This window comes from Ascaphus truei, chromosome 2 (assembly GCF_040206685.1).
Source record: "Ascaphus truei isolate aAscTru1 chromosome 2, aAscTru1.hap1, whole genome shotgun sequence".
NCBI classification, from domain to species: Eukaryota; Metazoa; Chordata; class Amphibia; order Anura; family Ascaphidae; genus Ascaphus; species Ascaphus truei.
The window spans coordinates 413,020,911-413,043,256 of record NC_134484.1 but is presented as its reverse complement, the minus strand read 5'-3'; the positions used below and the strand labels follow the sequence as shown (position 1 = coordinate 413,043,256).

The window sequence follows — 22,346 nt, the reverse complement described above, 5'->3', positions numbered from 1 at the left end:
AGCGGGAGCTTGAAGGAAGCTGAAGGACGCAGGACGGAACCTCCGCTTCAGCACAGGAGAACAAGCAGGAGCTTGTGGCAGAACAGGTGGTGACATCCGGTAAGGACTATGCTCGGCCGGGAGCATTGTGGGAAGACAGTACTTAAAGGCCAGCGGGCCAATCCCCGGAGGGGGGTGTGAAGGTACTGCTCCAATGAGTGAATGCAAGTCTAGGTTGCAGTGATAGGCTGCACAGCTGCAATAGATACCAGAGGGAGTGTATTTTGCTTTGGTGAGTGAATCCAGGCTGCAGCAAACATCAGGAGAGGTACTCCAGGACTGCACAGATCTGCAAGGTAAGGCATCCAGTAAACTGCGGAGCGGATTCCTTACACATTCCTCATGCTCTTCTAGAGACTTACTGAACACAATGATATCGTCCAGGTAGACTAGGCACTCCCGGGGATTCATATCCCCTATGGTCTTCTCCATCCACTTTTGGAATGTCGCCGGGGCACTGCAGATGCCTTGGGGCATGCCGATGTACTGGTAGAACCCGAGGGGACAGACAAATGCCGTCTTCTCCTGGTCTTCCGGGCTCATAGGTACCTGAAAACAAAATACAAACCGGCGCCAAAAAAATGTCTATTGAAAGTCCATTGGAGTAAGATGAAAAGGATAGCTTCAATACTTGCACTTCCAGAAAAGTAGATTTTCCACAGCCAGATGGTACATCATACTGTATGTGAAATATAAACAGAAAACATATCATAGTGCAAACTGCTACAAAATGACTATATAACACAAACACTAAAACAAACAACAAATAACAATAAACAAATACAAGCAAGGCTGACTAAAAAAGAGCTATTTTAATACAACAATGAATATAAAATTACAAATAAGAACACTAACAAGCAAATGGTCCGGTTGGTGTAAAACCAAAATCCTACTCACAAAAACTTGGGAGTAAAATCGCAGTGTGCTGCAGTCTTTGGGGATATCAGCTTGTCCTCCGGTGGCGTCGGGCAAATCCAAACACCACCCTGACGCTGTCGCACTTCCTGGATCGATCACTCGTCACTGGTGCACGTCTTGGAGGAGCAACCTCTTCCTACTGCTAAGGGACACTGTAATTTTATATTCATTGTTGTATTAAATTAGCTCTTTTTTAGTCAGCCTTGCTTGTATTTGTTTATTGTTATTTGTTGTTTGTTTGTGTTTGTGTTATATAGTCATTTTGTAGCAGTTTGCACTATGATATGTTTTCTGTTTATATTTCACATATGATGTACCATCTGGCTGTGGAAAATCTACTTTTCTGGAAGTGCAAGTATTGAAGCTATCCTTTTCATCTTACTCCAATTGGACTGTCAATAGACTGTCTTTGGACATTTTTTTGGCGCCGGTTTGTATTTTGTTTTCTGTCACACACTGACTTTGTTTTGGGTCAGTAATCCCTGGCAGCCTTGCCTTAGCATTGTAAGGTATTGTTTGAGTGTTTCACAATAGTTTCACATCACTTTTATTATATAATCAGTATAATTTAGCTTTTAGCGCTAATCACACCATCCTTTTTTCCCTTGCTCATAGGTACCTGTAGTACCCAGACCTCAGATCCAGCACACTGAACCACCGGCTTCCTGACTGCCACAGATAGAAGAGATCCTCAGTGCGCTGAGTGTACTGGTCTGGGACTGTATGACTGTTCAGGGTCCGGTAGTCTACGCACAGGCGGACTGACCCATTCTTCTTACGTACCACCACAATCGGCGGATGTGTATGGGCTACAGGATTTGGTCATGATGCCCGCCATCTCCATTTCCTTCAGGACGTCCCTCACGACCTCAACATCTCTGGGAGCGATGCGTCTGGAACACTCCAGAATGGCGTGGTATCATTTATTCTTGCTGCAGCCCACATCCATCTCGCTGGTGGAGAACACCTCCCGGCGCTCCTCCAATTTAGCACTGAGCCATTCCTTCCAGTCTGGTGACAGGGTCGATTCCCCAAAGTCAAACTGCAACCCGACAGGCTCGTCTTTCACGCTAGCGGTGTTCACATTAGCCAGAGTTTCCACGGGTGAAACTGGGTATATCTGACCCAGTCTTTGACCAACATCAATGGCATAGTGTGAGGGGAGATGTTCTGGATGATCACCTTGATCTTCCCAGGAATCGAGGATTTCTACTCTCTTATCCCTGGCACTATCTTGTACCCTCTAAGGGCATCTTCCTCAGGCGTGCTCTCTAGGGAGAAGTACCAGTCTGCCTCGTTATGGCCCGGATAGCTGCACACCGCGTTCATGTACTTCACTCCCCCTGGTGGAATATCGGTCAACCCCGCTTCGTGATTGAATAGTTTACCATATCCCTCTTGGGCCGAGATCCTACAGCACTCTTCTTTTAGTAAAGGATGGATCCATAGAGAGGATAGGGGTAGCTCGCCCACCTCTTGTAGATAAGCCTGAATCACTGCCCGCAACACATCAGCGTTGGTCCCCACTATGATTTGGAAATTTGGATGGTCCCGGGGCTCAGGGCATTTCAGAGCCTTCACTTCCATGGGATGGGTCTTGTTGGTGTTCAGTTGTGGTTTATTCAACTATACTTGTACCACACTGTCAATAGGGTAATCTTCATTGCTAAGGCCCCACAGCTTCATCTTCTCCACCGACTGCAGGGGCAGGTGTTTCAGATGCCAGTCGTAGAATGGACGGTAGATAATGGTCACTTGTGACCATTCCACGAGGACTCCTATGATTGCTGCCGGTCCCACTCGACTGTAGGCGTCCGATTGGGGTGCTTCATCGGGGCTGGGCACTGGGGCGTTCTCCGAGGACGTAGAGGGTGTTTCTGTCGGCTGCACTGTTTGGGTCATGACCCTAGGACTGTATGTCCTGGGTTTAGGGCAGTCCTTAGAGTAGTGGTCCTCCTGTCCACAGTTGTAGCAGCAGTTATTTTGGTTCGCACCGGCCCTGGAGGTAGGAGTTACTCTCCAGGGCATCCTGGATGCATAGACAGGCGCCTTCCCAGGGGAATTGTCCTTGGCACTTTCTGCCTCCTTGGGTTTCGGGTCCGACGCCCCCTTGGACTCTTCCTTGTGGGACTCCTTTGAGGATGTCGCAGGTCCCTCTCCTTTGGACGAGTCACGAGACAGCCCAGGGGTCTGAAACGGCAAGATCACCTTTTGATCTTGTATTTGGTCCATGATGTCCTCTTAGTTAGGAGGATTCTCTGTAGAGAGGGTACAGCAGATCCTAGCCACTAAGGGGTGGGTGAGTGAAGCTCCCTGCAGAAACTGTTTGGTATGATAATCATCCAGTTCGGCCACACAGATGACCTTCTTGTTGATCAGGGTCCACAGTGCCAGCTGCAACGGTTGAAGAAACTCAGACAATTCCTCATTCTCCTTTTGCTTGAGGGCGTGAAACTGGGCCAGCAACGCGATGTGGTCGTCCTTTTTAGCTTAGGTCTTGGTTAAGGTCCAAATCAGATCTTGAGCCTCTGCCTCTGCGTGACACTCACGATACAGTCGCACTATGTTGACGGCCGGGGGTCGCAGACACTCTAGGATAAGCTGCCTTTTTACAGCATCTGTGCATGTCCACTCGGGCAGTACTTGCACCGCATGGTCTCTCCATTCTTCAAACGCTTCTTCTCCCAGTGGTGTGGGCCACACCCCAGAGAACGCTTTTAGTTTGCGGTAGTGGTGGCCTTGTGCAGACTGCGTTATTGCCTCTACCAATTGGGGTAGAGTTACTCCCAAGTCTGAATTTCTTGTGGACAGGCGACTGTGACGTTCTGGCCTTTGGCTAGGGGCCTGCTCAGGTCTAGTCTCATACTGGCTGGGGGTATATGAGGGGAGCAAAGTTTCAGCTCGGAAGGGTGCCTCTAGCGTAGTCCCGGGACTGAAGGTTACCCTGGGTTTGGGTAAGTCTGCCTTGGTTGATGGACTCGAGGCCCGGGCTTTAGTCCTCCATTTCCAGGGGAGGTAGGAGGAGGGTGAAGCTTCAGCCTGATAGGGTGCCTCTGTGGAAGTCACCAAGGGAGCTGGTAACTCAAGGTATATTAGTGGGCAACCTTTGGGCAGGGCCGCTGGTAGCTTCAGGGCCCAGGGAGCATCCCCTTCACTTATGTCGCGTCCCACAGCTAGTATTAGGGCACTCCAATGGTATATGGGGTCATATTTTCGATCTATGACCTGGGTGTCGGCTAGGCAGGGGAGTTGTCTGATGTGGTCACCGATGTCACTCCTCCCACTGCTACCACATGGGGGGGGGGGGTGGAGTTCGTGGAGCTCCAAGGCCCAGTCGCGGATCACTTGCTTGGACAGCATGAACATGGTTTGGCTAATTTAACTACTGGTTTGGGCACCCCAGGTCTGAATCTCAGCTGCGCCTCCAAATATAGCCCCCATTCCCCTGTGCCTAGGGAACTACCTGTGCTGCCTTTACCTTAGTGGCTAACTGGAGGCCTGATCCTCCGCTGAAGGGAGCCTGAGGTGACCTTGTTTCACTTACACAGCGCCTCCACCTGAGAAGGATCCTCACACAGTGGGATAGCCCCTCCCAGACAATACAGCAGTAAATACACACGCTTGGTAGTATAAAGGATATTTACTGAACATATGATCAACACTATACAACTACGTAACACAATATCCACCCCGCGGAGTATCCCCACAATACTTGGGGTGCGGGTGCAGTAGTGTCCCAGTGTCCATCCCACAATGTCAATCCCCACCCAAAGTGTAGGGAGTAGGGCTACCCCTGAGGACTGTTGGTGCACTTAGATGTTATACCTTCCAGGGCACTCCAGTAGCCGGGTACCGCCGAATAGCAAAGAGGATCTGTCTGATCCACGGTCGTAATAAAGTCCTGTCCGTTCGTGAAGGCGTCCTTCTCTGCGTTGGGTAAACTCCTGCATGATCTCACAATAAGTCTCTAAGGTCAGGGGTGGTCTGGTCCCAGACCACAGGCCGCAAGTCACCACGCGGCGTTTGATCACTGGTGCCTAACACTCATAAGGCTATGGTGGAAATGTCCCTATCTGGGGGCCTTTCCCTGTAGCAGCCACAAACTACCAGTGGTCGGGGCCTGCGGGGCAACTCTAAGGCTAATCCAGGGAAGCACTGCTCCCTTGACACTACCTGCTCAGTCGCCGCCCTGCTCCTGACTGGCGTGGTCCCTACAGCGTGCCAAATGTATCCCTTGCTTTGCGCCGAGATCCTGGGAACCCTATTGGCTGCTGCGCGTCACGCGATCTGCAGCCCCTGGGGCTGCTGGGGCTTGTAATCCCATGAGGAACATAGTAATGGCCGTCGGAACACTCTCAACTGTCTGTGCATGCGCAAGGCTCTCGTGCGCATGCACGAGCATTCAATATGTCATCCCCCGCTGTTGGGCGCGACGCGGACCTCCGGTGACTCAGTCTCCCACCAGCAGGCTCTATCTGGCGGCTCCTATACCTCCCGACATCCCGCATCGAAGGTAAGGGGCAAGGGGTGGGGACGGGACCTGGCTACATCAGCAAAATAAGTCTTCCTTTTGTATGTACCAATATCAATGTCATATAACATATGTGGGTGTCTTTTCCATTGTTGTATTGTTATGTTGTTTTTCTACAATGAAATGTAGGTGTAGCCCTGTTTCCTAGTGAACACAGACTGCTACCATATGCTGTATAACCTGTAGGCTCACAGGGCCTAAGCCTCCGCCACGGAGAGCCTGGGGCACACGTAATAATAGATAATACCTCGTACTTGGTGCAGCGCCTCCACCTGCGATGGCTCCCACCAGAGGGGGAGTGGTTCCTCGCAGGACAATTATATATCACTCCACACACACACAGCATATAAAACAACCGAATGACTTTACTTGTTTGTATAGACAGTATATATCAACAGGCGCCCCTCTATAGAGGATACACTACTACCGCGTCTCGCAGGACGCTTTCCCCCCCCTACACCGGGTGATCCCACCCCATGTCCAATAACCCCACACAATATGTTCCCCACCCTCAAGTGAGATAAATGTGTGTGACTGCGCAGCCACTAGTCCCTTGTGAATAGAATATGATATCGTTGGGGCACTTGGTGATGGTTACCTGCCGGGCACTCCAGTACCCGGGCCTGCCAAGGGTCTTCACAAAGGATCAGATGCGATATGGCTCCAGCAATAGCCATCCGGGGCGATCCCACCCAGACGAACTGCAGCAACAGTAGCAGGGTCTGAGCCCAGACCTCCTGCTGGATAGGTACTGTCTCTTTACTTGATCACTGAACTGCACAATAAGGGAACCGGAACCTGTCTAGGGCCAATCCCTATCTCTGCTCCACTCTACGGGGACTCAGGGCCTAACTGGGCCGGGATATAAGGCCTAGGTAGGGGCTGAGTGCCTCCCTACACCTGGAGCTCGGTCTCCTTCCTCCTCCCGCTAGCTCTGAGCAACGTGCGCCCCCGTGCAGCCCTATCTCCCTTCCTCCCGATATTCCAGCCACCCCATTGGTTCCCTGGTGTCACATGGTCTCGCGGTGACTGCTGGGACTCGTAGTCCCCTTCGTTCCACCCTATAGGAACCATTCCTCCTTCGCGGGCTTTGCAGCTATGCCCGCGCATGCGCGACCTCTGCTACCTAGCCAACCCCACCACCTGCTGCGCCTGCGCCAATAATCAATTTGGCAGTGCCCTGAAGTCGCGGAACCTCTGATACACACCCACAAGTGAGAGAGAGGGGAGCCCGGCTACATCGGCTTCACATACATTTTTCACCCAGCCATTTAAAAGTATTTTATACAGTACACGTGTAGCCATTTGGTGACAGGTGTGGTCAGAGTAGCTTGCAAGATCACTAGGTTACTAACTGTAGATTCAGACCTGGGCAGGATGCAGATGAGCTAATAGCTGACTTCAACTTAACCAACTGAAAATGTATTTAAAAATTGGTTAACAGCAACAGGCACAGTACTATAACACCTGATATTTTCAGTCCAGGGTCATGGTTTCCAGGGCCACAGTTTTGGAGGTGTTTGAGGTACCACAGAGTGGAGGCTTATCCCAAGGCCACACAAAAGTTACCTTCCCATAGGGCGAGACAGGGGCCTACCACTCAGGGACCCATTTCTCCTGGTTGATGCTGTGTGTCCCAGGCTTCTCACCTTCAGTGCTGCTCTATATGCTAGAGGCCTCAGCAGGCTTCAGGGTGCTTGGCCTGTGGGCTCCAGCTGTTTGGTTTCCCTCTAGTTGTTCCTAATTAACTTAACACAGACACTGCTATTTATAGGCTAGCCTAGAGCCACTGCCCTAGCTAAGAATGGCCAGTACCCTACTGAAGAGATGCTATCCCGTTGTATTGAGGAATTAATTCATTTGAGCCGTAAAGGCTGGCCACACAAGTTAAATATTTAAACGTGAAATACTCAATTTTCTAACTTTTAAGCACATTTTTGTTAATATCAAACAATTTTGAGTTTACACAATCTCTATCTTTCCATTTTTACAATTACGTTTTTAGATTTTCCGGAATAGTAAACCACAGCTACAATTTAGTCCCCAGTACAATCTTTTTTTCATGTGAGAGTAGAACACTTTAAATTCTGGTGAGAAAAGTGCATCACTCATCAAATTTGCTGTGGAATTCTTTATGCAAATACGATAAAAAAGGCACAGCCATGCAGAAATACAACATGAGACTATTAGAGAGTTCACAATTAAACTTCTTTATACACAAGTGATGATGATGATGATGAGTCTGACTGACAGTGTCAGGTGTGGATTGTACTTATGGCTGGCTTTTTAACAGTGACAGGGAGAATAAGGATCCTGCTTGCTGAAAGGAGTCCCTTTTCCAGAGTATAACCACTGCATGTAAGTGAAATACATACTGTATAGTGGTATTGGGAGGATGTTATATGCTTATATTCAGGTTAAGTTTAGTAATAATGGAAGAAAAAAGGAAAAAGCAGCGCACAGCCAAGGGAGAAGTGTCCAAAAATAAATTCTTTATTGAAGCATGGTTAATAAAAGGAGGTCCAAGGCTCTCCTACGGATTCCGTACAGTTGTGTACTTTATCAAGGAAAAAGTACACATCTGTATGAAACGTGTAGGAGAGACTTGGACCTCCTTTTATTAACCATGCTTCAATAAAGAATTTATTTTTGGACACTTCTCCCTTGGCTGTGCGCTGCTTTTTTTTCCCACTGGATTAAACTACAGCGGCTGGCACGCCTCAGAGAGTCTCCTGAAGTGGGTAAAGTACATTGCATAGAAGATGTGAGTCATTTTTCCCGAATGAAGATATATTGGAAGGCACCCCCAATTAGGTTATAGATGATCGTGGAGTACCTCACCTTTCTTTGACTGCACACAAATATTACCAAGACCTTCAGGATTGAATATATGTGTATATATATTTTTTCACTCATCATTTATCCCACTGTGGAGCTCTCTATTTATATTATACACGCTTGACTCTTTTTGCATGATCTAGTTGTTTAAGCAACTAGTTACTCTTTCTACTAAGTTTAGTAACAAAATGATGAAACATGGTAAAATATATGAGGGTAAAAACCTTTTAAGAAACTTTTCCAATTATTTGTGAAACCCTCCCTGTCCGTCTTCTAGGGAGATTACATCAGGGTACTGCGTATGGCTCCTCAGTATGGGTAACCTTGACTCAGGGTGCTGGATTAAGGCGGCTGGGCGATGATGTTGCAATTGGAAAATAATGGGAGACATTTAAACAAAGGGAGGCTATTTAAAACCTTAAATTAGACTCACTGCACCCGGCGCCTCTCTGTTGCTTCGGGATCATTATTTATAAAATGTTTTACCAAGAAGTAATACATTGAGAGTTACATCTCATTTTCAAGTATGTCCTGGGCATGGAGTTAAGATGACAAACAAATACATGGTTACAAATACACAGTTACATAAGTGAACAGGGTATACATTATATAGAAGACATTGCATGCACAGTTACAGATACTATATATTATAGGTGTATGTAACAGTTACAGACCAAATTAAAATGTGAGACAGCTTTAGTTTTGAAAGAACTTTGGATGGTGGTGGCTGTGAGTCTCCGGTACACTGTTCCAGTTTTGGGGTGTATGGTAAGAGAAGAAGGAGCGGCCGGATACTTTACTGAACCTTGGGACCATGAACAGTCTTTTGGAGTCAGATCTCAGATGATAAGTGCTGCATGTGGTAGGGGTGAGGCGCTTGTTCAGGTAGACGGGTAGCTTGACCAGATAGTATTTGAAGGCAAAACAGGAGAGGTGAATTTTGCACCTAGACCTAGTGATGACCAATCTAGTTCTTTGAGCATTTCGCAGTGATGTGTGTTATAATTGCATTGGACGACAAAACGGCATATTGAATTGTAGAGGGTATCAAGTTTGCTAAGTGAGTTTGGGGTGTCAGACCATATACTATGTCCCCATAGTCTGTAATATGCATTAGCATCTGCTGTGCGATGCACTTGCAGACTTGGGGAGAATTGTTCCTATAAAGTACACCTAGTTTGGCATAGGTTTTGGATGTCAGGGTATCAATGTGCAACCCAAATGTTAAATGGGAGTCACACCATATGCCCAAATATTTAAAACTAGTAACGGGCTAGGATGGTATTAGAGTTGGTTATGATCTGGAGCTCAGTCATTGGAAGCTTTAAAACTGTAGCCTTGGTCCCAAATACCATTGTTACAGTCGGTGTTTAAAAATAGTTTGTTTTCAAGTCGCAACAAGTCAGATTGAAGTATGTGTCCAAGGTCGGAGAGGCTATGGCTGTGTGCATATAAGATTGTATCATCCACATACGTGTGTATTGAAGCTCCCTTACAAGCTGTGGGAAGATCATTGATGAACACTTAGAGTAGGGGCCCCAGAACGGAGCCTTGCGTGATACCGCAGGTGATATCCAAGGGGTTGGAGTTAGAGCCTGAGATAGACACATGTTAGGATCTACCTGATGGGTAGGAATGAAACCAGTCTAAAGCATGCTTCCCTATTCCTTAGCACTGAAGTTTGTTTGCAAGATAACATGATCAACAGTATCAAAAGCCTTTGCAAAATCTAGGAGTTACACCAGTAAGTTGTCCCAGTTACATTCCCCACTGGATCTCATTGCAAACTTTTAGAATGGTAATTACTGTGGAGTGTTTGGGGCGAAAGCCAGATTGAATTGGCTAGGGAAATTTGTCGTATTATATTCGCTTAATTGGGAGTGAAGACATTTTTCCATGACTTTGGATATTATTGCGAGAAGAGAAATTGGTCTGTAGTTTGAGACAGTGTTTTTGTCCCCACTTTTGAAGATTGGGACAACTCTGACAGTTTTCCAGGTCTTAGGGATATGGCCTGCAGACAGAATAGAGTTAATTAGGGAAGCAAGTGGTTTGGCTATAGCTGGGGCACCAAGTCGTAGGAACTTAGATTGCAGTAAATCAGGTCCACATTGGCTTCTTAGTTTTAATTCGAGGAGCACTTGTGTAATCTCCTCTTCAGATACTGGGACAAATTGAAAATTGTGGGCAGTGTTTGGAGAGGGTGGGGCTATAGAGGTACAGACAGAATGAGGTTCATGTTTGTAGTTCATGTTGTGTTTCGCTAATAAGTTAATAGCACACCACACAAAGTATTAATTCAATGCATTCACAATGTCAGTGGGATTTGTCAGAGTAATATCCTCCATAATGATATTACATGGTTGTTGATGGCTAGAAGGCTGGAATGTACTGTTGACAACCTTCCAGAAGTTAGCTGGATTTGATGTATTCTGGCAAAGATTGTCAGAGTAATATTGTGCTTTTGCGTCTCTTGTTTGCCATGTGCACATATTCCGCAGGCATCTCTAGTGATTAAGATCCTTGGTAGTGCCAGTTACGTTGTAGCTTTTCCACAAGGCATCCCTAAGATGGTAGAGCGACATAAGGTCGGTTGTAACCCACGGATAGTGGGCTCCATATACTCTTATTCTGCGTAGTGGAGCATGGGTATCACAGATTTAAGAACTCGGATTTTAAATAGTCGAGTGCAGATCGGGGTCGGGAATTATGTCAATTCTGTACCAAGGCAGCTGGTATGATCAGCCACAAACTGTTGTGGGTTCAAGTTTCTAAATGTTCTAGTGAGGAGAACTTTAGGGCTTTATTGGGGTAGTCCGATTACTCAGTACAATGTTGCATGGTCACTGAAAATGCCAGGAACTCTAGGATGCCAGAGGATTGGATTCTGCTGGGACTAGAGGTGACAATCCAGTCCAGCAAGGAATGGTTATGAGATTTCAGGTTTGTCCGTGTGGGTTGGGAAATGAGTTGCGATAAGTTAAGTGACTTGAGTTGTACCTGGATTTTCTTGTTTTTAGGGTCAAGCCATTTGTATTTGAAATCCCCAAGAACTAACAGCTCACTCTTCTCATTCAGAGTGGAAATTGAGCGAAGAAACTGTGTGATATCAGTCACAGACTGTAGTGGGGATTTAGGGGGGCGTTGGATGCCAGCAATCAAGGCCGGCTTAGAAAAGGGGAGGCAGATTTTGCCAAGTAGGATTTCAAAAGAGGGTGGGCATGGGGGGTAATTTAACAGTGTAAATTGTAAGGTGTCTGCAATATAAAATAACACCCCTCCTCTCGTGATCGCACCAGAGACCCGCTGGGGATGCTGTCTGACTCTGGGCAAACGGGGCTGGTGCAGCTACCCAAACAGCTGATGCTGAAGCCAGTGAGCCCCGCGTTTCTTCACCTCCTCCACCAAGGCAGCCATGCAGTCCTCCTCCATGGTCCGCTCCGGCAGGAAAGCCTCATGGGAGCACTCGGGTAGACTGGAAAGTGCAGGGGAAGGGGACAAGGAGGACATCAGGAACACCATCTGTAGAAACAGGAGCAGAGCCTGCACTAGATTGCCTAGGCCCCAGCAGCCTCTGCTGGCCGTGGGAGTGAGAAACTCCTCTGCGCTGTATATATAGAGATAGATTATCACTAAATTGTAGTAAACCCATACAGACCAACACTTATGATTGCTCTAATTATGAAATTATATCTATGTATCTATCAACCAGATGGTTAAAAAAAAATATAGGCAAGAAGCCTGAGAGTTATTCAATACGCTCTAAAATTTAGCATACAATATGTCTGTTTCATACATTTATTGCAAAGATTGCAAGCCTCTATTTTACATCAAGGAATCAGTTTTCCCTTGCTTGGGAAGATGTAAGATCCATTAGTTTTATAGCCAGACAACTAGGCAAAGTTATTGCTAGCTCAGCTTCAGTGTATATGAGGCTAGGAAACAGAAAAAAATTATCATATATGTTACAATAGATGGCACCGTACCCACTAGCAGTAGCTGTGAGTTGTGTATCTATTGTCTGCATAGGATACTTTGGTCCGCATCCACAAAACTCTGTTAAGTAATTCAACCTGGCGTTAAGCTAACTTAACGTCATGCTAAGCATTAATGTGTATCTTCAAAGGATAATAAAAAGACATTTGCACATATCCATTAATGTCAGTTTAAAGTAAAACCAGGACTTTAAATTGATGTTAATATTGGCATACTTAAACTTGGCGTTACTCCAATCCAGATCCGAAAAAGGGCTTTTTCTGAAGAGGACAGGTGTGTTCATAGGTATGTCTCCACGTGTGCAGTAGTGGAGTGTTTTAGGAGGTATACAAGTCAGTGGGTACAAAATTGGTCTCTCCTACCTCTAGCCCCCTTTCCCTCTCTCACGTCTAAAGACATCATTAGCGTCCCATTATTGCCAACTAACGCAATGTTATGCTACAATAACGGGATGTTAAGACTATGTTAAAAGTATGTATACTGGATGTTGTTTTTGCATATAATTAGATTTGTGGATGTGTTAACCGAAGGGAAAATAATATCCGCTACTGTTATAGGTAAAGTCAAGTTATGAGCCCTGACTTAACAGAGCTTTGTGGATTTAGTCCTTTACAGGGATGACAGCAGCTAGGAAATGTTAAGCCAGCGTGTCTTTATACAATCTATTGTTAACTACTGAATAAGCGTTAGATGATGCAAAGTGTATATGCACACCAGACATGCTGTTAGAAGTGGGATTAGAACATATGTGATTTCTCCTTAAAGTTGCTGGTCATTAGGCTAAGAAGCCATCTTTCTCTTTTCTTTAGCAAACTTAAACTCCAATCATGTGAATGGAGTTAAATCTTCCCGAACAAGATTGCTTCTCAGAATAATGAATAAGGGCCAATGTCTCTTTAATTTCTGCTGCTGTGAGATTTCAACTCTAATTTTCTGTGAATCTCACTGATTAGACTTGGACTCAAGTATTTTATCATCAACATCTCATAGACTGCAGTGAACTCTTCCATTGAAATGCAATATTTTCGTCTGGAATCCCAAAGTATTGCCTATTTTGGAACTTGGAGGAGGCTGTGTATAACAACATCTCTAATAACACATTTGATGCACAGTTCTTTGATATATTTACACAAAGTGGAGCATGCTCCATGCATTTATTTACATTTTTGGAAACAGAAGCCATCTGTAATACACCGTACATATCCCAGAAAGCCATATTCGTGTCTTTTGCTTATACATTTTTTTTCTTGATACATAATCAAAATTAAAAGTATGAGTTTGTAAATATTGGCACTGCAGGATGCAAGTTTGCTATATGTAGCACGTACGGGCAGGTCCATCAACAGCCTTTACAGGGCCCAGTACAGAGTCCTGACCTGAGCCCCTCTGATGGTGGAGCGTGGTTGATCTGAAGGGGGAGGGTTGACTATCCCCCCATGTTGAATAAAAACAAGAAAATGAGCACAAAGAAATATTGTGAATATAAATAGGATACTTATAGTCCCAATTTAAAGATGTAGGCAGAAACTGGTGGGTGCAGCAGAGGGTGATAAGTGGGTTCTTCGACCACTAGGGATGGCGTAGAATAAGAGTATCCAATGCGCACTCAAATCCAGATTATATAAAAATAAGAGAGAAAACACAATAGTGTAATTCTGTATATATTCAATATAGATAGAGATGGTAATGCACTCACATTTAGTAAGGAAAAACAGGCATCTCGGTTAATCAGTTTAACCAAACTAGTAGGGAAACGTCAGGAGTCAGGATACTTCTTATATGGTCTCTGGCGGCAGGATATTTCCAATTTCTCCCAGGCTCACAGGCAGCAGGATATTATGCGGTTATAGAGAAATAAACACACAGTGTAATACTGTATATATAGAAATAATTTCTATAACCATTGTGTGTATAAGTAATATGCCTTTAGGTTGTTAAAGTAACCAACTTTTGATGTCGTCTGGAATCACAGGGAAAATCCCAGGCAAAAAGAGGAAAAGGATGCAGGAAAAGGTAGAACAAACTTTATATAAATAAAAAGCACTTACAGAGCTGAAAACATAAAATTAACCCAACGTAGTCCAAAACATGTAACCCCACTCTCAGTAAAACCTAGTGCTGGCCATGCACCCGGGAAAACCACACTGAGGGGGTACAGAGCTTCAGACAGCTCCTCAAAGTCTGTAGATAGTCAGCAGCTGAGAGCCCCCTGAAGAAGTCCATTCGGACGAAACGCGTTGAGGCAATCTTCTAGAGCCAGTTGCTGACTTTGAGGAGCTGTCTGAAGCTCTGTACCCCCTCAGTGTGGTTTTCCCGGGTGCATGGCCAGCACTAGGTTTTACTGAGAGTGGGGTTACATGTTTTGGACTACCTTGGGTTAATTTTATGTTTTCAGCTCTGTAAGTGCTTTTTATTTATATAAAGTTTGTTCTACCTTTTCCTGCATCCTTTTCCTCTTTTTGCCTGGGATTTTCCCTGTGATTCCAGACGACATCAAAAGTTGGTTACTTTAACAACCTAAAGGCATATTACTTATACACACAATGGTTATAGAAATTATTTCTATATATACAGTATTACACTGTGTGTTTATTTCTCTATAACCGCATAATATCCTGCTGCCTGTGAGCCTGGGAGAAATTGGAAATATCCTGCCGCCAGAGACCATATAAGAAGGATCCTGACTCCTGACGTTTCCCTACTAGTTTGGTTAAACTGATTAACCGAGATGTCTGTTTTTCCTTACTAAATGTGAGTGCATTACAATCTATATTGAATATATACAGAATTACACTATTGTGTTTTCTCTCTTATTTTTATATCATCTGGATTTGAGTGCGCATTGGATCCTCCTATTCTACACTATCCCCCCCATGTTGGCAGCCTGGAATGGTTAACACTTTATCTTACAGTAGCTTTTTCTGATGTTTTATGGCATCACAATGTATCTTATTTATTTTTCATTTCTGATTAACGTGCTTCTTGTTACCAATTTGTAATCCATGTTTAATCTGAGTGAAAGTTGGCAGCACAACAATATGTGTGACCCTAAGTTTTACAAAAGAGTTGAGCCAGTGCAATTTTTTTTTTTAAACTAAAAGTCCATGTTAAGAATACCAGCTTTGTGTCACATCATCCAATGTTTAAAAATGCCTTTATAAAATGAGTATGCACAGTATTTCCATATAACAAGATAAGTATTCCCAAGAACAGAACATTTAAGATAGGCCGCCCATCCTGAAGGTACCGTAGTGATTTAAGTCTCACCAAATATTTAGGGATTTCACATTCAGAAAACTTTACGTACATGTGAACTCTCGCTCTCTTTCGCGCTCACTCGCACTCTAAATGGCAATCGTACATTGCATTGAAAGGTTATATTTGCAAGCGTTACCACATATTAATCGATTTTTCTTAAATAGAGCTGACGGTGTATGCAGTGCTGTACATAGTGTATGCAGTCCCTGCCCCATACAGCTTACAATCTATATTTTGGTGTTTAAAAACATACTTTCTCCCATAAGTACTTGTGGTGATAATGAAAAAAAAATTAACGTACTATCAATAAAAAGCCATCTATAATAACGAGAGTGAGAAAAATATTAGAGGTGTGATGTGTGGGGAAAAGGGTGGTGGGTGATAGGGGAAGGGGTCCTTACAGCCTTTTTTCACTGTGAGTGTCAAAATGTTACTTTAGGCACTTTCATTAACACTGCAAGTGCTGTACTTGTCAGTACTTGTGGTGCTAATGAAAGCACAACTCCAATGCACTGTCAATAAAAAGCCACTTATAATATAAATAGTGAGAACACACCCCATCAACGCACAACTTCAAAAAGTAGTATACATTGTCAGAAAAATAATCATTAAATAGACATTTAACTTTTGAAGTACTTGACTTTTATAGTTGAACCAGTGGAAGTACTCATACTGTAAGTAATAATCCCTTAAAATCACCTAACAATTATTGCCAAAGCTGCTTTTAAATCCCCAGCTGGGCATGCAGGTTTCCCCTGTTCTTAGTGGATTATTACCTACTAAAGTTAAACACTTTTTAATTTCTTTAGTTTCCTCGTGTGATTTATTTTCTCCAGGGAGATTAATGTCCCAATTGGAAAACATTCAGAAAGCTCCTAGTGTTCTAAAGTTTTAGCCTTTTTACGTAAACACCCTAGGTCTGATACACAGTAGGGTTGCCAGGTGTCCAGTATTGAACCGGGCTGTCCTGTATTTGGACACTCTGTCCAGTAAAATATTTAGAGGTAATACTGGACATGTATGCGTCCGGTATTACCTCTCTGGACATAATGACCTGGTCGGCTTGGGGGGCCGCAGGATTTCCCCAAGCAGGGCTGTTGCTAGGGGCTGGGCAACTTCCTCCATCCTGATTGGCTGCTGCTGGGTATAGCAGCCAATCAGGAGGAGGTGTCAGGAGCCTGGGGGTGGGGCCATAGGAGAGGATGATATAGCATGGAGCAGTGAGGGGGGAATGTGTCTCGAGAACGTCGACCTTGCACCACTATGTCCAGTATTTTTGGAGAAGCCACCTGGCAACACTAATAGGGGCCTATGTACTAAGATTATATATTAAAAAAAAAGGTTGTTTGTCAAAATCTCTACTACATACCTTCATAATGTGTCTTGTATGTATAAAGACTTCATACATATGACACATAATTTGTGGCCTTAAATTATTTTTTTACTCATTGCGTCATGTTTAATACTGTACCTGATCAGTGCAATTTAAATTAAAACAGAATTATGTGCATTTATTATATAGAATGTGCTAGTACAGGGGTGGGCAACCTATATTTCAATGTAGCCACAGGTGTGGCGAATTAGAAGTGAAAATAGCCACACCATGTAAAAATTGAGGTATTATGTTGCGCATGTGAAAATTTTAAACAACACACACTGTTTGAACAAGTTTATAAATTCTCCCACCGCAACCCCCCTCATCCTCTCACCCCCTCTTCATCCTCCTCTCACGCCACCACCTCTACCCTCCTCCTCATCATCACTTCACCCCCTCATCACCATCTCATTTAACCCCCATCATCATCACCATCATCATCTCCCCCCAACACCCTAGATCTCCCCCAGTCCCTTTCAGTAGTCCCCCTCATCATCAAGCACCCCCCCCCCCGAGGGTGCATAACACGCGGGGTGTAGGGCAGGGAAACTGTGGCGGCGGGAGGGGGTAACTCCGCAGCAGCAGTGGGGGCATTGTGGGTGCCATTGTGGGCAGGCTTGGTGCAGCTGTGGGGGAGTGGGGTGGTTTGGGCAGCATGGGAGGGGATGATGAGGGCTGCGTGAGAGGGGATGATGAGGGAAGCGCAAGAGGGGAGGGTCAGGGCAGCGCGAGAGGGGAGGGTCAGGGCAGCGCGAGAGGGGAGGGTCAGGGCAGCGTGAGAGGGGAGGGTCAGGGCAGCATGAGAGGGGAGGGTCAGGGCAGCACGAGAGGGGAGGGTCAGAGCAGCACGAGAGGGGAGGGTCAGGGCAGCGCAAGAGGGGGAGGGTCAGGGCAGCGCGAGAGGGGAGGGTCAGGGCAGCACGAGAGGGGAGGGTCAGGGCAGCGCGAGAGGGGAGGGTCAGGGCAGCGTGAGAGGGGAGGGTCAGGGCAGTCTGGGGGGGAGATCTTGGCAGCGTGAGAGGCAGTGGTCTGGGAGAATGAAGACAGCATGAGTGGGGATCTGGGCAGCAGGAGAGGACATCAGGGTGGGGGGGGGTGTCCTAAGCCTGGTGGTGAGTGCTTATGCAGGCTGTGGGGGTTTAAAGAGGCTGTGCTGGGGGCTGCTGCTCGAGTCTATGGCTTATGGTGGAGCTGATCAGTGCAGCCAAAGTCACTCTCAACCCCCTGACAGTGGCAGGAGCCGGCTGGCTTCTCCCTCCCAGCACAGCTGAGGAGCAGGCACCGGAGTGAGGCTGGGGAGCTTCCTCTCTGTGCTGCTGCAGTTTCTTCTGTCCATGTGAATACAAAAAGGGGGATGGGGGAGCACAATAGTTGGAAACAGGCAACGGTATGGATCTAATGAATGCTCTTAAGGTGAAGCAGTTGTTACCATGAGCAAATTAGGTAGCTCAGGTGGCTAATGTCTAATTGGAAGGGAAAACACACATAGGTTTGTATGTATTAATGAGTTGGTAAGATAAAAGTATATATAACTTACACGGCCTTGTGTAAGCTCAGTCACATCAAGGTTTCTTTGGGAATCCCGTGTTCTGCCGTTGATGCTTTTCTCCTTGCGGTGTAGGTGCTTCTTCTTGTTGTCTATGCCGCTATCTTCATTAGTTCAGGGTGCCGCTCCAGGGGGATTTCCTCTTGTGTAAACAGAGAAGGGGGATAGGATTAAAACATATGCATATATACGTCAATGGGGGGGAAGGGTGACGTGGCTATAAACCACTGGACAATGTGATAATCTAGCACTCACACGGGCTAATGTGAGTGTGTTCTTATCTTGGTATCTTGCTCATGTAGGGGTATTACCCGATCAGAGGCAAGTGATGAAAGGATGGGGTACAAGGGTATAAATAGTGAAAATATAACTCAATACTCACACGGGCCAGTGTGAGTACACACTCCTAGCGGTATCTTTCCTCTTCTGTTACTGATACAGCTAGTAGTGAAGATGGGATTAACACATACAAAGGACACTAGGGTCTTAAGGGTAAAACTAATTTTAATGAATATAAAACAACACAAAAAGATAAAAAACAGAAACCAAGCGTTTCTGTGGGACAGTAAAAGCAAGGGGGGGGACAGTGGGGTGTATGGTGGTAGGGAGTCTCCCCTTCCGCGTCCGGATGGGGAGCTACAACTACACCTCTGTCTCCTCTGTATTATGCTGCAAAGTGTTCCAGATGAAAGAGCATCGAAACGGGACGGAGACCACACCAAGGCCAGGATTGGCCAAACCTGGCATAAAAGAGGCTGGGAACAGCAAGACCACATCTACAGAGCCTGAGGAAGTCCAGTACTTGGACGAAACGCGTTGCTCTTTCATCTGGAACACTTTGCAGCATAATACAGAGGAGACAGAGGTGTAGTTGTAGCTCCCCATTCGGATGTGGAAGGGGAGACTCCCTACCACCATACACCCCACTGTCCCCCCCCTTGCTTTTACTGTCCCACAGAAACGCTTGGTTTTTGTTTTTTATCTTTTTGTGTTGTTTTATATTCATTAAAATTAGTTTTACCCTTAAGACCCTAGTGTCCTTTGTATGTGTTAATCCCATCTTCACTACTAGCTGTATCAGGAACAGAAGAGGAAAGATACCGCTAGGAGTGTGTACTCACACTGGCCCGTGTGAGTATTGAGTTATATTTTCACTATTTATACCCTTGTACCCCATCCTTTCATCACTTGCCTCTGATCGGGTAATACCCCTACATGAGCAAGATACCAAGATAAGAACACACTCACATTAGCCCGTGTGAGTGCTAGATTATCACATTGTCCAGTGGTTTATAGCCACGTCACCCTTCCCCCCCATTGACGTATATATGCATATGTTTTAATCCTATCCCCCTTCTCTGTTTACACGAGAGGAAATCCCCCTGGAGCGGCACCCTGAACTAATGAAGATAGCGGCATAGACAACAAGAAGAAGTACCTACACCGCAAGGAGAAAAGCATCAACGGCAGAACACGGGATTCCCAAAGAAACCTTGATGTGACTGAGCTTACACAAGGCCGTGTAAGTTATATATACTTTTATCTCACCAACTCATTAATACATACAAACCTATGTGTGTTTTCCCTTCCAATTAGACATTAGCCACCTGAGCTACCTAATTTGCTCATGGTAACAACTGCTTCACCTTAAGAGCATTCATTAGATCCATACCGTTGCCTGTTTCCAACTATTGTGCTCCCCCATCCCCCTTTTTGTATTCATTGCCTACAAGGGTCCTGGATAGATCCTGCTGGGGTTCCGAGTCACAAGAGGACATCACCTGAAAATCACTTACAGGCAGTATAACACCATTCTCCTCACACTTCCACACATCAAATAAGACACACAAAGATAGCGCCCGGGTACCTCCCCAAACATCTTCTGTCCCTGTGGCTGCCGGTGCAGTAAGAAGCAGGGGATAAAGGGGGTGGGGGGGAGGAGAGAGAAGGAGAGAGAGAGAGAGAGCTTCGTCTCCGTGCTGCTTCTCTTGTCCCTGTGGCTGCCAGTGCAGTAAGAAGCAGGGGATAAAGGGGGGGGGGGGGGGGGGGGGGAAGGAGAGAGGAGGAGAGAGAGAGCTTCCTCTCCGTGCTGCTTCTCTTGTCCCTGTGCTGCAGGTGCAGTAAGAGGCAGGGGGGAATGGGGGGGGGGAGGGGAGGAGATAGAGAGCTTCCTCTCCATGATGCTGCTGCTGCTTCTCCTGTCCCTGTGGCTGCCGGTGCAGTAAGAAGCAGGGGGAGGAGAGAGGAGGAGAGAGAGCATCCTCTCTGTGCTGCTACTGCTTCTCCTGTCCCTGTGGCTTCCAGTGCAGTAAGACGCAGGAAAGGGGTGGGGGGGGGAGGAGGCTCTATTCGTTACAGTTTCACTGCCAATTCGCCACAAGTGGCGAATGGCGACAGGGTTGCCCACCCTGGTGCTAGTAAATATAAATTATTATATACATTACATAAATTAAATATAAATGAATTATGAATAATTTTTAACAGAAACATTATTTATTAGTACAAAACATATACTGTAGAATTCAAACAGCACTCCTAATACAACAATCACGATAATACAAAAAGGGCGGTACAGCGGGAGCAATAAAGGGAACCCTATTTTTCCCTAAATAGAACAAAAACAGGGGATGTTCCCAGCACTCAAAAGAAAAAGGTATGACAAGAATCCCTCAAAATGAATTTTTACAGAGATAAGCAGGAACACGAAACAATAAAGTATATTAAATTAAATAAACAATAATGATCTAACAACAAAAGCTGCTAATAATGTTCCTATTTTATAAACTATGCAACAGAAGGAGGGATACTTATCCAATCCTAAAGGTGGTAGGCACCTGGTAGGTCCAAAAAGAGGAAAGTGTCCAAGCGGCAGTGACTGAACAATTTTGGGGAGAAAAGGGGGGAGACAAGGGAAAAAGAGAGAACAGATGCAGCAAACGAGGGGGGCAACGTTTTGGGGGAGAATGGCCCCTTTTTTCAGTCCCATTTCCATGTCTGGTAACACATGTGGTACATACCTTTAAATTCTCTCTAGAGTGGAGATAAAAGTCCCCTATAGCAAATGAGCAATACATCAGCAAAACTTCCTCTGATGCGTCGGGCAGGGATTCCTCTTCCTTAATGTTATGTTTATGTCTAAAGCAGTTATTCCCATGATCTGTTATTTATATTATCTGTTATTTATTTGATTACCACATGTATTACCACTGTGAAGCGCTATGTACATTAATGGCTCTATATAAATAAAGACATACAATACAATACAGCAAAAATAGCCTGTCTAATAGACGTCCGTCCTCCTTCTTAGGCCAGTGCGGGTGTCTGAAGTCATCTGCGCACATGATCGGCTGCCAGCCAATCATACTGAGATGAGCACCAGCCAGTCAGAGCTCACCAAACCCGATTGCAGCCAATCCTGGTAGTAGGTGTGACGAGTGGCGTCACGTTGTCATAGGAACCGGGCGTCAAGGAACTATGCAGCCTCCCTTGTCATGTGCAGCAGTGCATGCAAGACACACAAAAAATAGGTAATTCGGGGGGTTTATCCCTTTTTAATCCATTTTTGCCAATGGCTCAATAAACTTTTTTCATACTTCAGCACAGTCCAGCCTCCAATTTTTGCTTCGTGGTGCCCGCTGACTTTCTCTCTTCAGTGAGAGGTTTTTTCGTGAATAACCCTTTGAAATCATTACTGTCTGACGCAATATTGGTTGGCTACAGAAGGCAACATTTACCACAAATCCCCAAATGGTTTATGTCAGAGGAGGGTCGAATATCTAAATAAATTGGTACTATTTCAAACTACACTGTCCCTCCCCTATGCAACCATAACAATAACCCTGAAT

General features: G+C 45.5%; 1 protein-coding gene across 7 annotated transcripts in view; it reads left to right on the top strand.

Moving 5' to 3' along the window:
- The window catches only part of HACD1 (3-hydroxyacyl-CoA dehydratase 1), a 91,515-nt gene that overhangs the window by 25,754 nt on the left and 43,415 nt on the right, over nt 1–22,346 (top strand). For 2 of the 7 annotated variants that reach the window (XM_075587510.1, XM_075587511.1), the window contains exon 2: nt 21,809–22,028. The exons of the other annotated variants lie outside the window; for them this stretch is intronic. In XM_075587510.1, coding sequence (XP_075443625.1) covers nt 21,976–22,028 — 53 coding nt within the window. In that variant the 5' untranslated portion in view covers nt 21,809–21,975. The remainder of the gene's footprint in view (nt 1–21,808; nt 22,029–22,346) is intronic. 7 annotated transcript variants of the gene reach the window in all.